This window comes from Miniopterus schreibersii, assembly GCF_964146895.1.
Source record: "Miniopterus schreibersii genome assembly, chromosome: 19".
In the NCBI taxonomy this organism is placed as follows: domain Eukaryota; kingdom Metazoa; phylum Chordata; class Mammalia; order Chiroptera; family Miniopteridae; genus Miniopterus; species Miniopterus schreibersii.
The window spans coordinates 35,920,857-35,937,034 of record NC_138119.1 but is presented as its reverse complement, the minus strand read 5'-3'; the positions used below and the strand labels follow the sequence as shown (position 1 = coordinate 35,937,034).

The following is a 16,178-nucleotide window of genomic DNA, read 5'->3' as shown; positions in this document are numbered from 1 at the left end:
TCAAAAGGACAAAATGTGCTCTTCCTTGTAGGTGAGAGAGACCTTTTGAAGCTCTCCTTCTTCTTTGGGTAAATGCGTCTCATCCCATTCTTCAGACATCAGCTTAAATGTCAGCTACTCCTTCCCTGACCTCCAATCACATCTCCCAGTATAGACATGTATATGCCTGTATATCATCTGTGATATGACAGGAATATATACACGCATAGCAGCATTACGGCACTCATCACAATTTTAGTTAAATATTTGTGAGATTACACGATTAATGATACTTCCTCGTGCTAGATTGTGAGAGAGAAAGCACATGAGTTTTAGGGTCAGAACTGAAATTTTTTGTTGTTGTACCACTTGCTAACTGCTTGAACTTGGGAAAGTTTCTTAGCCTCCCTTTTAGCCTCAGTTTTCTAATTCATTATTACATAATATAACTTTTGTTCTAACAATAATATTATTATTTGAGGACCAGAAAATATATGCAAAACGTCTGGCACCTAACCAGAGCTGTGGCCACCTGTGGCAATACACTTCAGTATTTGGGTTATTTCCTTTCTCAGCCATTTTACAATTAATGTAGCCTCTTTCCTTACATTTTACTTCTGATAAGATGTATCTTAAGTGCCCTTGAGTTCTCTTAACACATGTGAGAAAGATTGACGGTGGTGACATATCTTTTCTAAAGATGGTACAAACTGGTAATAAGATTAGGCAACTATTCACAATCACCAGTAAAATTAATAAATTTCAGAGCCGGAGGAAAATAATACATAGCCTCTACTTTCTAATCCAGTCCTCAGCCCCTCAGGTTAGTTCAGTAATCATCACTATAATCATCATCCCTGTCATCATATTTATCATATCATCTTCATCATCACCATCACCACAGCCATCATCACCATCATCACCACCATCATCACCACCATCGCCATCGCCATCATCACCATCATCGTCACCGTCACCATCATCACCACCATCACCATCACCATCATTATCATCATCATTTATGTTCTAGGCTCTGTGCCAAGCACCAGGGCACAAATATAAAGAAGACAGCCTGAGAACCCTGTTAGCTCACAGCCCAGCTAACAGTAGGGTACATGCTGGCACCCTACTTGCTATAAATTTCACTTCTAGAATTCTTCTAGGGCCACTTCAGTGGAGGTGCCACAATTAGAAGACACTGTTCATCTGTAATGAGAGCTAACCAATATAACCATCTGAGAGTCACCTAAGAAGCTGTAACATGGGCTAGCTATAGCAGCATGACTGACTTTCAAGTGATAGCAAACTTATTTTTAAATGGTCAGGGTTTCATATCCAGGTTTATTGGAACACATAGTGGATTATAAATGTTCATCTAGTTGACCCAAGTAAATTACTGAGAATTTCACATTCATATGTTAGTTAAATATAAGATAAATTTCACATAATTGGGTGAATGATTCATTAAAAGGTGGATTGCGAGTACCTCGACACAAATAGTGAGCAGTTAGAATTATGCGTGGGGTAGTTATACTGAGTGAGGGTTACTAGTGAGACAGTTTGGAGATATTTCTTCAACGCTTTTTTCTTTTCACTTCAAAGTATTTTATTTTACCTTTAATCTAGAACAAAACAGGCATGTTGTATCTTTGAGTTTGCAACCTACATAATATGAGGTGTAAAATATAAACAGCTATTTTTGGGGAAGTATTTATGAAATGCGTTTTTGGTAAATCTAATTTTAACTTTGTGATCAAATTAAGTTAAAAATCTTTACTGAAGAGAAGAGGAAGGAACAGGAAAGACCATTGTGCCGAAGCACAAAAAGTCCTTGTTCAGCTTCTCGCTAAGAATAAATTCTTTACACAAGGGTAGCCCTTCATTTTATATTTACTTAATTCTGTTCGCTTCCTGCTTGGTCTTTAGTCAGCTTGGCATTTGTTTACTCTTGTCATGATGAACTAATTATTTGCCAAAAGGCTCTCAGTACTTTTTTGTCAAATGCAAAACAGGGCGTACAAGTTTGGGACAGTGAAGTTGCATAAAGGCCCCTTTGCTCGTCCATTTGGGTGCTCGCTCACGAAATCCTCCCTTGTCGGTTACTTTGTTTGACCAGCTCTTTTCCTCTCCATTGAACACACGGGGTGAGGGCTTCAGTGCGCCTTGAAGGCTCAGAAGATGCTTTCAGCAGCTTTCATTGACGCATTGGGGAAACTGGAACTCGTGTTTTCTAAGGAGCCTGGTCCCAGGGCACAGGGCAAGGAGCTCTCTAACTCCGAAGGGGAGTTTACACTTTTGAGATGAATGAGAACCATTATATTAGCCATTACAGTTTGTTTCAGGTATTTATATACTCAAAGAAGTTTCTAGACTGGGCCAAAATATTGAGATAAAAAGAGAAAAATGTAATTGCCTATATTATGTCAAACATTGGAAGGTCTTGGAAAAGCCTAGAAGACTGTTTTCATATAGAGAATTTGGCAACACTTAAATGCAAAAAACAATCTTCGGTGGAAATTTTATTTTTCAATTTTTTTATTCCAAGAGTTGGCTTACCAGCAGAAAGCAGAATATTGTAAAATTTTGCACTGTAGTACTTATAGTGTATAATGCAAAGCACACGTTTTAAAAATGAGACTATAAATAAAATAAATGGATAAGATTCAAGCTGAAACAAACTTTTAAAGGTAATTGCACAAAGAATTGCAAAGATCTTAGTGAGTGACAAAATTTGCTGGAAGGTGCGGCATTACAGAGAGTGAACAAGGGCTCATTACAGCGTTTCTGAAGCGTCAGCCTCAAATCAAAACTCTTTTAGTGACAGAAAGTTTTAAAATAATCAGGTACAGTTGTGATTGCAGTTTAAAACATACTCCAATACATTTCTAAAGGGAATGATCTTGTAAGCATTTTTACAAATGACAGTTTGTCCATCCTGTCCTGTGGGGGGTTACTCGTCCCTGCTCTCTGTGCTCCTGAGGTTGCTCCCGGCACACTTGGGGAGAGGGTACAACTGGGAGCACTTGGGTGACAACAACTGACAACTTAGCATCTACGACAGATGTTCCCAATTCATGGAAGAAAGGCCGGCGTGAGACTTGCACACCAAATACAGTAACACCTTCCCTGTCCAGAACCCAGATTTCCAGGCACCTCCTAAACAAAGCGCAGCCAAGAATTCAAAAGCTGGCCACGGAAGAAAGCCCAGGAAACCAGGCCCCACGGAGCTCTCGCTGCAGAGCGAGGCACGAAGCCCACGCGTGGAAGCCCGGGGTCCTCGCTGCGAGCGGCACCGCAGACGAGGAACCCGGGCTTTCGGCTGGCCTGTCGACAGGCTGCGCGCAGTTCCCACGCTTGTGGATGCCTGTAAATCTCAGGCGGACTGGAATCCTGGCTGGAGAGGGACCAGAGCCCTGCTTCCCATCGTGTTTGAAAGGGCCTGGGGAGGCCCACCATTTAGGGAGACCCAGGCCCAACGCAATGAAAAGAAGTATCTTAGACCCCTGAAGGGAACCTCCGGCTATCTAGAAACCGCCATCGTCCAAAATGATTAGTCCTTATGTGCTCAGGATAATTGAGGCTTTCTGTGCAAGTTTAGTTCATTTGGGCACCTGAATTCTACGGGAGAATTTTATTTCATTCGGGTAGATGACACTGTCCAAGGCGAAGGCCGTCATCCAATCTTAGCTTCTGGAAACAATATTTAATGCCTGTGCTGTAAACAGCCATGGAATAGCCACAGCTGGCATTACTGTGTGCCAACCATGTGCCTAGAACCTTACTTTTATTACAACTAATCCTTGCAGTAACCCTAGATGGAAGGAGTTGCAATCCCCATTTTATAGATATAAAACTGAGGATTAGTGGTAAAGGAAATTGGCAAAGTTTACTTAGGATTCAAAGCCAGGACATTCTGCCTTCTTTCCATGGCTGCCTCTTCCTTCGAGCTGATGAGAGCGGGTTTCCAACCCTGGGCGGACTCGAGGACTAACTCCCAGGTACGGAGGGTCGCTGCCCAGGTTGCTCTGGTTCTCCGGTTCTCACAGGCAGCCGCAGGACGGGGACTGAGTCCTCTCTCAGGCTCTTACTTGTCCCAACCTCCCACCACCCATCTCTCAAATATCTACCTCTGAGATAAAGAGATCTGGATTCTCATGAGCTGGCTCAGCATGTAGCTTATCTCCACTCGGGAAACAATCATTCAAACCCCTCAGGAGGCTGTGGGTGAGGGCGAGGGTCAGACATGATGTTTTATTTTAATGAGAGCACAACAAAATGTAGACTTGTGCCACGAAGACACCCTTTCTCTGCTGACTAGATTTGCATCTCATTTCCAAGACAGCATTTGACTTTCCCACCGGAAGTTTACTTTTCTGAGAGTCATGGAGCCAGTGGAAGTGGGGGGAGCATTTTAAGCCTCTGCTCATAAATACTTGCTGGCTGTGGGGCAGTGTAGGGCCAAACAAACAGAAGGGGAAGAGGGCAGTGTTGCAAAGTTCGTTTCCTGTGCAAACAGCCCAGCTTGGAATACAAAGTCCACAACATTTACCTCCTCCCACGTCCGAAATGGACCCTGCACAGGACATTTTGAAGTGCTCCCCTTGGGCACTAGGGTGCTGAATTTCCGATACAGTCATCTGGAAGCCTCATAAGTACGTTAACTGGTTGGTCTTTGTCATCATATGATTTGGGGGACATAGGAGAGACCCCTGCTTATGCTCCCTCACTCAGAGCCTTGCCAAATTGGCTCTTTAAGGTGCCTGAAATTTCACAGTTAATGTGTCATTGTTTTTCCTCAAGCTAAACATGATGTGCTGACGCCCATGTTCCCACGGAGACTCGTTCATTGACCTGTCATCGGTCACTTATCCCTTTAGTAGAAATGAGTTTGACAGTAATTTACACAGGAAATAATAAATGTAAAAGTCCCTTTCTAATCCATAAATTGTCAGCTAAATATTAAATTATTTGAACACATTTTTAAAAATTTAATTGAGATATAATTGACATGAATAAATTTTGACTGAAGAATTATCTTTCTCCTCATAGCTAATATTTATCAAGTGCTTATTATATACTAGGCATAGTTCTAAGATTTCATGACAACAAACCTAAATGAGGAAGTCATGGTTATTATTCCCATTTTACAGATGAGAAAGACAAGGCACCGAGAGGCTAAGAAACTTTCCCAAAGTCACTCATTTTGTGTCTGAGCCAGGATTTGCACCAGGCTGTCTAGTTCCACGGCCTGCACTGTAAACTGCTCTCTTGCTCAATTACTCTCTTCAAAGGTATGGTGGTTGGAACATACGGGAGAAAGAAGATTTGTGATATTATACTAACATCTCTTACAATATGGACACAATTTTCTTATATCAGTTCTATTCTGCTTCTTGTGGTCTGAACATGAGCATAAAGGAGATAATCAGAACAATATCAACAGGTACTTGCTATACGATGGCCGATGTGGTCACTTTTATCTCCATCACCCTCGTGATCCTCACTGTCACTGCCATCAGCACCATCATCATCATCACCACCATTAACATCATTTACTGAGGGCTTACCAGTGTCCCAGAACCATGTTTATTTCCTACAATGCTAAACAACCCTATCTAAACCTCAAAGCAATCTTAGGGAGTGGGTATAACCATTCCTACTTTATAGATGAGATCCTGAACTAAAATAGAGAAAAACCGCAGGGATGCTAAGGTCATTTAGCCAGAAAACATGCAGCTGGAATTTGAACCTAACCTTCAAAGCTTACGTTCTTAACCACTTCACTATGTTCAAAATGTTAATACTACTTATTAAGTGTCTCCTGTGCACCAGGCTAGTCCTATGTCCCTATTTCAAACTATGGCTCATGGATCAAATCCAGCCAGCTCTTTTCTTTCTAAATAAAGTTTTATTGGGATGCAGCTGTGTTCATTCACTTACATATATATTGCCTGTGGCTGCTTTTGTGTGTGTTAAAAGGGAGAGTTGAGTGGTTGTCGCTGAGTCACATGGCCCACAACACCGAACATATTTACTTCCTGGCTCCTCACAGAGAAGCTTGCAGACCCCCGCCCTGCACAATCGTGTAATGTATGTATGGTCATTCTCATTGAGCAGACAAACATACTGGAATTCAGAGAGGTCAGGTAATTGGCCCATCCAACTATTAAAGTACAAGGACCTAGCAAAAACTGAGGTCTAGATGACTCCAGAACTTTTTCATTTTCTTCTCTGAAACTTATAAGGGCAACAGTTTTTATATTTACCAGTTGCAGGAGAGTTCTCTGACACGTGGTTAATAGGTTTTATGTGTTTGACCCTGGTGTTAGAGTTGTACGTTTTCTCCTGTCAGAGGGATAGGAAATTCCTCTTACCTTCTGAGAATTTACTGTACTTAATCCCTTGAGGATGGATGCTTAAGGGCTTGTTTGCCTTATTTTTAAAGTGAACTTTCATGATGTCTCCAACTTCAGCATATAAAGTAGGCCCAAGAAGTCCTATGGAAGCAAAGATAAATATGTTAGGAAAATCGAAGACAGCTGCTAAGTGTGTGTGTTCACGTGTGCGCACGTGCACGCACGTAGACACACACACCATGCAGAGTATCCCACGAGTGACTGCGGTCTTTCTCTCAAGTTCTGAGCTTGACCTGCTTATCTTCAATCTGGGAGGCTTTACCACCTCATAAACTCAACATGCAGTCAGATAAGGACAGAAAGGTAGAAACACTTGGCTTGGCTCAAAGCAAGTCGAGACAGTAGCAGCAATAGTTCTGACTATATCCACCCGGTTCTAACCCACTGTCATTTCTTAAAGACAGCCTACCATCTTTTCTTTGGCCAAAAAAAGAAAGATATTCAGATTCCAGGATGGCGGCAGATTGAGTGGAAGCTACTGACACTCTCCCAGGACCAAACTGGAATTACAACTAAAATAGTGAAAAACCATCCTGAATAATCAACTGCAACTGAAGATGAGCTGGAGAGCACCCTCATAGCCAACGTGGAAAAGTGGAGACCACATAGAGACTGGTAGGAAGTGTGGAGGCACAGGAGGGCTGGTTGAGCTCCCACAGATAGCAGCTGACGGTCCGGAGGGAGATCTCAGCTGTGGGGGGTTCCCACTGAGAACTCTGGGGACTTAACCCCAAGCTGGGCTTCTCAGCCCAGAGCACCCGAATTGAGAAAGGTATCTGCATAACATTTGGTTGTAGAAAGCAGCAGGGTTCTTTCTGCCATGGAGAGGTGGCTGGAAATGCAGGCACCCTCTTAAAGAGCCAATGCACAAGGTTTCATGTGCAGCCACTCACCTTGGGTTCCCGCAGAGAGAGGGTAGAGTGGACCAGAGTGGTGTGAGAAGAATCTAGGGATGCTGGCCCAGGGGATAGAGGTCAGAGGGCAGCCATCTGGATTTCTGTGCTGAGTCACTCCCCCATATGGCAGAGGACGTATTTATCAAGCAGACATTTACTTTTCAAGCAGCTTTTGCCTGGAGGCGGGGGTGCGGGGGAGCAATTTCCCCACCCTGCTGGAAAACCTCTCACCGGCCCTCACAGCCTGAGGCTCATTAAGAGACAGAATAACAATCAGCCTCTGGGAGCTTTGAGTCTGCCTGATTTGCTTCTGGACCCAGACCTTGGTGCACATCTTGGTCCTTTCCAAATGCACCCAGCCCCAGCAGAAGGAACCACAAACTGTGGAGTTTGAAAAGCTTCAAACAGGGTACTCAAGGCCAGTCACGAATAGCATCTGACATTGGCCTGCACCAGAAACTTTCCAAAAGAATGGGAGTCCTAGCAGATCTTACTAATACATAGAAACAAATCCAAACAGGGAGCCAAAATGGGGAGACAAAAAACAAGCCCCAAATGAAAGAACAAAAGAATTCTCCAAAAGAAGGGCTAAATGAAATGGAGATAAGCAATCTATAAGATATAGAGTTCAGAATACTGATTGTAACAATGCTCAACAGCATGAAAAAAGAAATGGAAACTATGAAGGAGATGAAGAATGACATAGTAGAAATTTTAAAAAATACATTGGAAGGAATAAACAGCAGATTAGGAGAAGCTGAGGATCAGATCAGGGAATTAGAAGGCAGGGTAGAAAAAAAATCACTCAGAGAACCAAAAAGAAAAAACAATTAAAAAACAGAAGGACAGTTTAAGGGAGCTGTCGGACAACATGAAATGTAACAATATTCACATCATTGGAATGCCAGAAGATGTAGAAATTAAGCAAGGGTTAGAGAACTTATTTGATGAAATAATGGCCAAAAATCCCCTAACCTAGTCAAGGAAAAAGCCACACACGTTCAAGAGGCACAGAGTTCCAAGGAAGAAGAATCCAAAGAGGTCCACACCCAGATGCACAATAATTAAAATGCCAAAATTTCAAGACAGAGAGAATCTTAACGGCAGCAAGAGAAAAGCAATCTGTTACCTACAAAGGAGCTCTCATAGGCTGTCAGATGACTTCTCATCAGAAACTCTACAGGCCGGAAGGGAATGGCATGAAGTATTCAAGGTAACACAAAACAAGGATCTGACACCAAGACTACTCTATCCAGCAAGGCTATCATTCAAAATAGATGGTGAAATAAAGAGCTTCCCAGAAGAAACAAGGCTAAAGGAGTTTATGACCACCAAACCAGCATTGCAAGAAATGGTAAAGGAACTGTTGTAATGAGAAGTAGAAATAGAGAGAGAGAGAGAGAAAGAGAGGAGAGAGAGAAACATAGACATAAAGAAATAAAATGGTAATAGATAACTACCTATCAATAATAACCTTAAACTTAAATGGATTAAATGTCCCAATCAAAACACATAGGTAGCTGAATAGATAAGAAAACAAGGCCCAGATACATGCTGTCTACAAGAGACCCACCTCAGAACAAAAGACTCACACAGGCTGAAAATAAAAACAAAACTTCTGGAGGACTTTAAAGGAGAAATCAATAGCAATACAGTAACAGTAGGAGACCTAACACCCCACTGATTTTACTGAATAGATCTTCCAGACAAAAAATCAACAAGGAAACACTGATGACACAGTAGATCAGATGGATTTACCTGACATTTACAGAACATTTCACCCCAAAGCTACACTGAAAGTCCTTACAGTAATCCTCCCAACAAGGGAAACATTGAGATTCTTGTTTTACAGATCAGGAAACTGAGCTTCAGGGCGTTTGAATATCTTGTGTACTGTTTGTTATACAGCTAGTTAGAGACAGAGCCATGATTTAAAGTGAAATCTGCCTGACTCTGGATCCTGAGCTTTTAACCACCTGTTTATACTGCACCTCCCCACCCCATATTCATTCATCCATTCATGCAACAAATAATAACTGAATGCTCATATTATCCTAGGGTCACACTTGCAATGCCAAGTAACATAGATGCCCTCCCTGGCCTCACAGAGCTCATCACAGGAGCAGGGAGGTGGCTCGCCCAAGGTCAGATTGGTGGCATTGCGGGGATTGACATTCAGGCCCCTGGGCTCCTGGACCAAAGCTTTCTCTACCGCCTTCTGCAGGGTGGTTTAGGCCCCTTTCCTAGAACAGCCCCACTGTCTACACCCGTCTTGACTCCTGACCGCATCTCACTCCCTGGCTGACCCCTCAGTCCAGGCTCCGATAGAGCTCCCGCCGGCTGCTCCCACCGCCCAGATGCCCGCGAGCTCCACAGGGTGCCCACTGCACTCGCACACGTGCCCTGCGTTTCGTTGCCATGGTTGCCTTGCTTGGCTGACGTGTTTGTTGCATTACATGGCTGCAAATACCAGATGCCCAGAATCAGTCATAAGTTATTTAACCTAATAAGACCTCTAACTGCAGCGAACAGTCTGGAGTATTTACTTAGCCCCCCCTTCTGCTTCTTCAGAATTAAGGCAAAACCAAGTTATGTTTTCACAAAGGCAAATCAGATGCCTTCATGTGTGAAGGCAAACACGTTCCTGAGGTGCCGTTTAGCTCCCCTGGCACCCAGATGTCCTAAAGCATCCCCATCCCCTCCCCAGGGCCCAAAGACAAGCTGTGGGCCCAGGAAGGCAGCACATCGCGTACCCAGTTTCATGCAGTTCTGGCATCGGAAAGGACCACAGGAGGCCAGCTAATCCAGCCCCTGCACTCAGGTGAACAGCGTGTTACAGAAAGCAGGGCAGCCCATTGTTGCAGCTCTTTAAAAACCTCCAGGAACAAACATATCATAATTTTCCTTGCAAAGATACAAAGACTCAAAACTAGCCATTCACAAATGCAAGACGGAGTTCCTGACAATGAGCCCAGTCCTCCCTCCACCTGTCCGCCGGGCAGGCATCCACCGTCAGACCTAAGCCCTGCAGCCTGGCCCCGCCCACCGTTACAGCAGGGCCTGGGCTCATGCTGCGGAGGTGAGGCCCACACGCTCCTGTTCGGGCTCAGCTAGACTCCCGCCCACCAGGTGAGTGGGGCAGGACATAGGGGTTGGTACAAGGGACGCAGAACCAGCCTGGGGAAGGGGAAGGCCATGGAGGCAAACCCAGAGCTCGCTCGGCCGGTGTGGCTCAATGGTTGAGCATCAGCCTAGGAACCAGGAGGTCACCGGATCGATTCCCATTCCCGGTCAGGGCACGTGCCCCAGTTGCAGGCTTAATCCTCAGTAGGGGGCGTGCAGGAGGCAGCCGATCAACGCAGTTTCTCTCTCATTGATGTTTCTGTCTTTCTATGTCTCTCCCTCCCTCTGTCTCTAAAAATCAATAGAAACATATAAAACAAAACAAAACCAAAACCCCAGATCTCCTCATTCAACATCTGACGCTTTTCCTTTACAGCAGATTCGCCTCCTGTATCAACTACCACCAGGATCCGAAGACCAGTAAGACGTCCCCCCTGCCCTCCAGGGGTTCGTCCTTAGCAACTTGCAAGTTTAGGAAGCGGCTGCAGAGAAATGAATGTTGAGGTGCCTTGGAGAGCACATAAAACAAACCCGTTATGAGATACACAGGGATTGACAGAAAGATGGTATTTTCAGCGCACGGGGCTTAAAAACAAACCACCCCTCAAGGTCTACTTCTAATCAATGAGGCTGATCAGGAAATCGCTACAGAGGATTCGGATCACAGTACTGTCCTCCTGAAAAACTATCAGAGCCTCCTCCTTGTTTAAAGAGAGTCTGCAGCCTGGCTCTGGTCCCTTCTGTGCCCCGTGGCCGGCGGCTCAGCGGCTCACACAGACCGGCGCTCGGGTTCGGTTACCTTGGCTTTTCCCCAGGCCTCACCAATGGTTCCTGCCTCACTTTCCGTTTACCCGCCTATTTACCCAAACCATTTAATTTAATATAATAGTTCTTAAGCGTGTGCTAAGGTTGGCGCTGCAATTATGAAAATGCGCAGACTCTCTGACAGGAGGGCTTGGACTTCCCGCCCACGACCACACTTAATTTTACCAGTAACCCCCGCCCGGTGAAGGAGGCGTGTCTTCCACCCGGCCCGTCACTTCCATTTCTTCTGAGTCTGGCTCCTTCCATCAGATGACTTTATTCTCTCCTTTTCTATTGGATTCTTCCCTTGAGCTCTTAGGCGTTTTCAGTCACTGAATTCTATTTTATAAAACTCCAAAACATCCTCACGCTCTCATGTCCTTCCAGAACCACTGCCTCTGCCGCACCTGGAGCCGAGCTCGGGGAGTCACCCCTGGGCCCTCCTGCTCTGGCTCCTCGCCTTCCGCTCCCTCCCCTCGAACCCTGCTCCCGGGGGGGGGGGGGCGGCCCTGGGGAAGGCAGGGAAAGAGTTTCCAGAAGGGGGAGCATTAAATACCCTCGAAGGGCCCAGTTGGAAAAGACCTGGGAAGAAACCGCCGGCTCCGGGCCCTTGCAGCCGTGGGTGCCCTCCTGAGAGACTGTCAGGGGACCCCACGGGGCAGGGCGGGGGAGGCAGGGAGAGGAGACGAGCCCGTGGGGACCACGCCGACCATTCGCGAAGGGAAGGCGGGGAAAGGGGAGGCCGAGCAGGGACGAGGGGAGTTTGTTCTGAATGGGGGGACCCGAACATAGCTGTGTTTTCTTTTATCGGTAATGATTTTTGGCTGAAGGGAAGGCTCCAGTCAAGGGAAGAGTGAAGATAAAAGGAAGAGGAGGCAGGAAATAATGGGCTAAACGAGGCAGAAGAATGAATCTGGGACCGATTCTGGGTCCCCACCCCGTCGGGAGGAAGGCTGAGTGGATCACTGACCAGGGGACCCACCTGGGGGGGTTGTCTCTTACCCACCTCTATCGTGTCTGTGAAAATGGTGCCGAGTTTCCGATCCCCAAACCCACTCAGCCTGCTTTCCCTGATTAAAGAAGGGGGGGGGGGGAGAAAAGGTTTTTCTTTAAAGAAGATCGCTATTGTGTATAGCACACTAATAAAACAGGAGAGACGGACAGGTGGGGGGAAGGGGTCAGCGCCACGCAGGTCCTGGAGTCCGGGGAAGACCACCCGGCCAGGCTCACTGCACCCGTCAGAGGGGACCGTGTGTCCCGTCCGCTGCGCACCCACAGCGCCCAGCCCAGAGCCCAGCCCTTGCTCAGTAATAGCTTGTGAGACGAATGCGTAAACATTCAAACACTTAAAGGACTTTTAAAGCGTTTTGATCCAGGTTAGAAACAGCTGGCTTCATGGGCAAGTGACTTGTGACCTGTGGAATCACGCAGGGCCCCCTGCTTGGCTCAGTATGTCTCTGTCACTGTTTTTAAGTTCTCAATAATATGAATTTCCCTTTCATTTTGCACTGGGCCCCACAAATTATGTAGCCTTCACCGGTTAAAAACAACAAAAATACACATTTCTATTAAATATCACTAAACGGATATCTTAGATATAGATAAATATCAAAGAGCTTTATCTTTAAATTTAAAAATATATGTTTCGGGCTTACCTGAAGTTTTAGATCGTGGTTTTTCTTTCTGAAAATGCGCATCATACTCTCTGTAGACAATTTTCTTAAAGGTAGTTGCAGAAGAATTCAAACTGGAAATACAATACAAAAATTAATGTGAAAGGTCTGTATGACATCTATTCACTTTCAAAAGAAAGAAAGAAAGAGAAGCCTCTCTCATGTCCTCAGACTTGTACTAGGAATAATAGTAATTTTCATTATATTTCAAAAGCCCATGTTTTTATAAATACGAGCAAGTGAGGCTGATCACAGTCACTGTTGATCTCTTCAAGACTGTTCTGTTGTGATCACCATCCTGTCACAAATTAAATCTGCCCTAACTAACCCTGTTACTCAGAATCGGAATCACTTTTCTAAAGAAGGACCCAAGATCACGAGGTGAACCCAAACTTTAGGTTTGGATTTTAAAAGATTAAAAATCTGATCGAATCTTTAATGAGTAACTCCGGGGGCTATTTTCGCTGTCAGTCCAGTTCAGCGGTAAGCTGCGGGGCCCTGGAAGGGGCTGTTGACTGGCGGGCCTGCGTCTGGCGAGAAGCTGGATATAGTCATGGAGGAAAAGCCCTGGGGTTCATATCGGGAACAAACAAACAAATGAAAAACAAACTCTCGGGAAGTGTAAGTGACTTGGCCCTGGAGAAACAGTTGATAAGTGGGAGAGCCAAGATTCAAAAAAGGTGAACCCATTGTATTCATGGTAAAGAAGTCTAAGAACTGAGACCTAAGAACTGGGTTAATGTTTGTGGACAGGATGAGTGAGTGTCGTTGGAATGCCGAGCTATGGAAAGGAGTTGGTTCTCTTAGGTTCTCAGTCTCGGGAAGCATTCAGATAAAAAGTAGATGATTCCAGGAGTATTGGAGCTTAGGGGGTGGGGGAAGCAGAGGTGAGAACATGGAAGTTGAAAATGAACTAAATGACCTCTTCGAGTTCTTAGATCCCAAGGATTCTATACGTCGATTGTATCCCTAATGTGGGATTCCGCTTTTATTTATTTGGTTTATTGTTAGTAAAACTGAACAGAAAGTTACAGATGATATGAATTCAAGTAATATGCATGATGCATATATAATACTATAACCCTGAAGGAAAAATATATATACATTTTTGAAATATCTGTTACTACGTACATGTAATAACTGAACAAGTTTTCTTAAGGAAATTTTTAAAAACATTCACTTCAGACCTGGAACAAGAAAACAGATATATTTCACCTCTAAAAGGCATTGTTCTGCTAATATTAGATGAACTAAAGGGAAAGATCTTTGCTTTGTGCTAAAACAGACTTTGGCAAAGGGTGGAACTGGCTATGTGGATTTCCTTGCAGTCTCATTTAGCCCTGGGTATAGGACGACTTAGAACAAGTCCTTAACTTAAACAGCCAGATATACAGGTTAGATTTTTCACATGAAAATACTAGAGAGAAATGACATGATTTAAGCTTCAAAAATATTGAGAGCTGGTCTAGTTTATCATTTGATTCAATAATTGATACCAGAAGAGTGACTCTTCCTAGAATCCTGGAAACAGCCACCGAGCGAGAGGACAGGAGGACCCACCGTGGCTCCCTGTGGACTCACCACGTGACCAGACTTTTGACCTGTGTGGTTCTGCCTCCAGTTTTCAGCATTAACTCTGGAGGAAAGACCAAACTTTCAAGCCCAAGCACAGGGGCCACGGGAAAGCCAGCAGTCAAGTTAGCGTTTGCCCCTAAGCAGGAAAGATTGGTGCCCGACGGTTCTTTCCCTTGGGGTTCTAGTTGACGCAGCTCCCTCCCCGTGCTAGTGGGACCTTGATTATCACATTGAAATGAAATAGTTAGGATGATTTATTTTAAAAAGAGGGATTTCTTATTACAAGACTAAGAGAGTATGTAATGCCCTCCAAAATAAACCTTGCAAGGGAAACTTGAAAAGGGTTAAGGTTATACACTAAAAGACTGAAAATATTACAATATCTCTTGGTAGATCGCTTTGTAATTGTAAAAGGGGAACACATCTTTTGCAATCATTCAAAGTGATAAGTTTAAAAAATTGAGTCACACTAAGAGGTTTCCCACTAAAACAAGTAAAAATATAACCAACTGGAAACATTGAGTAGATCCTATAATTTGTCTCATTTCTGGGAAGTCTTACTTCTAGCCTTGCAATTAGGAAAAGCAGTTTGTGACTCAGAGATAGAGCTTTATTATTTAAACCTCCTCTTAGCTGCATATCTGCCTTTTCATTGCGACCTCACCAAGATCACCAGGGCAGGGCGCGTCCATGGAGCGAGGGAGGAAAATGAAGGGCCACATGCTGTAAGAAAAGGCGAATGAACAAAAATGTTGCAGGTTTATGGCCTGATGGTGTTTTGAAAGCCATTTGTAAGGAAATAACAAAATTGGTGGTTGTTACTGAATAACCTGTGTCTAGTGAAGGACCGGGGTCCGTATGTCTTTAGTTTCGGAAGAGGAAGCTTTGTAGAGAATGCAATAAATACTATGTAGCTGGAAGTTGCATAAAAATACTCGGCTGCTAAAACTCTAGAACAGGAGCTTGCAGGGTATCGAGGGGGTGGTGCCCGGTGCTTTTGAACCAATCAATATATTAAACCACAATCAATCACACTAACAGAACTGTGTCATCAGCAAAGCCGCGGAAGCCGCTCTAGCCCATCAAACAGTATCCCCTGTACCCTCAGAGCTGGAGGCAGAATTAGCAAAGGGAAGGCCGCTGAAGGAATGGACCGCCCCCAGGCCCCAGGGTCGCGCCCTGCTCACCTGTGCTCCGCGCGCTCGGCGCCGTAGCTCCAGCCGATGCCCTGGGCGGCCACGTAGAACTGCCTCAGCCGCGCCGCGGCCGCCGGGCGCCCGGGGCCCGCCCAGCCCGAGCCCAGGACCACCAGCACCCAGAGGCGAGGCCAGTGTGGGGACATGGCTCCGTTCCTGCGCCTGCCCTCGGCCGCCCGTCCTGGGCAGGGCGCCTCAGCCGGCTCGTGCCCCGCCGCCTGCTGTCCCCTGCAGTGAGCTCCGGGAGGCTGTGGGTGGCAGTGTCCGCCCGGCAACTCCCCGGCTCGGGGGCAGCGGCTGCAGCCTCCGGCTGTCCCGCCTCCCAGGGCCTTTCCTGGAAGAGCGTCGGCCAGGTCACTGCCCCGCGACAGAGATAACAGGGAGGCGGATTAGAAACAGATCAGTGACTTTTTGATTACAGGCGAGGAAGGGCAGAACTCAGAGGCTCCAGCAGGTGGGGCAGTGACCAGGGATTCATAAGCCACGGGCAAAACGGCAGTCCTGCCCTTCCAGCGG

General features: G+C 45.4%; 1 protein-coding gene across 1 annotated transcript in view; it reads right to left on the bottom strand.

Moving 5' to 3' along the window:
• Window positions 1–15,937, bottom strand: part of F5 (coagulation factor V) — a 56,804-nt gene extending 40,867 nt beyond the window's left edge. Inside the window, exons 1-3 of the mRNA XM_081120282.1 lie at window positions 15,654–15,937; window positions 12,874–12,965; window positions 6,354–6,476 (exon numbers count right to left, since the gene is read on the bottom strand). Coding sequence (XP_080976408.1) covers window positions 6,354–6,476; window positions 12,874–12,965; window positions 15,654–15,808 — 370 coding nt within the window. The 5' untranslated portion in view covers window positions 15,809–15,937. The remainder of the gene's footprint in view (window positions 1–6,353; window positions 6,477–12,873; window positions 12,966–15,653) is intronic.
• Window positions 15,938–16,178: the final 241 nt, after the last annotated feature.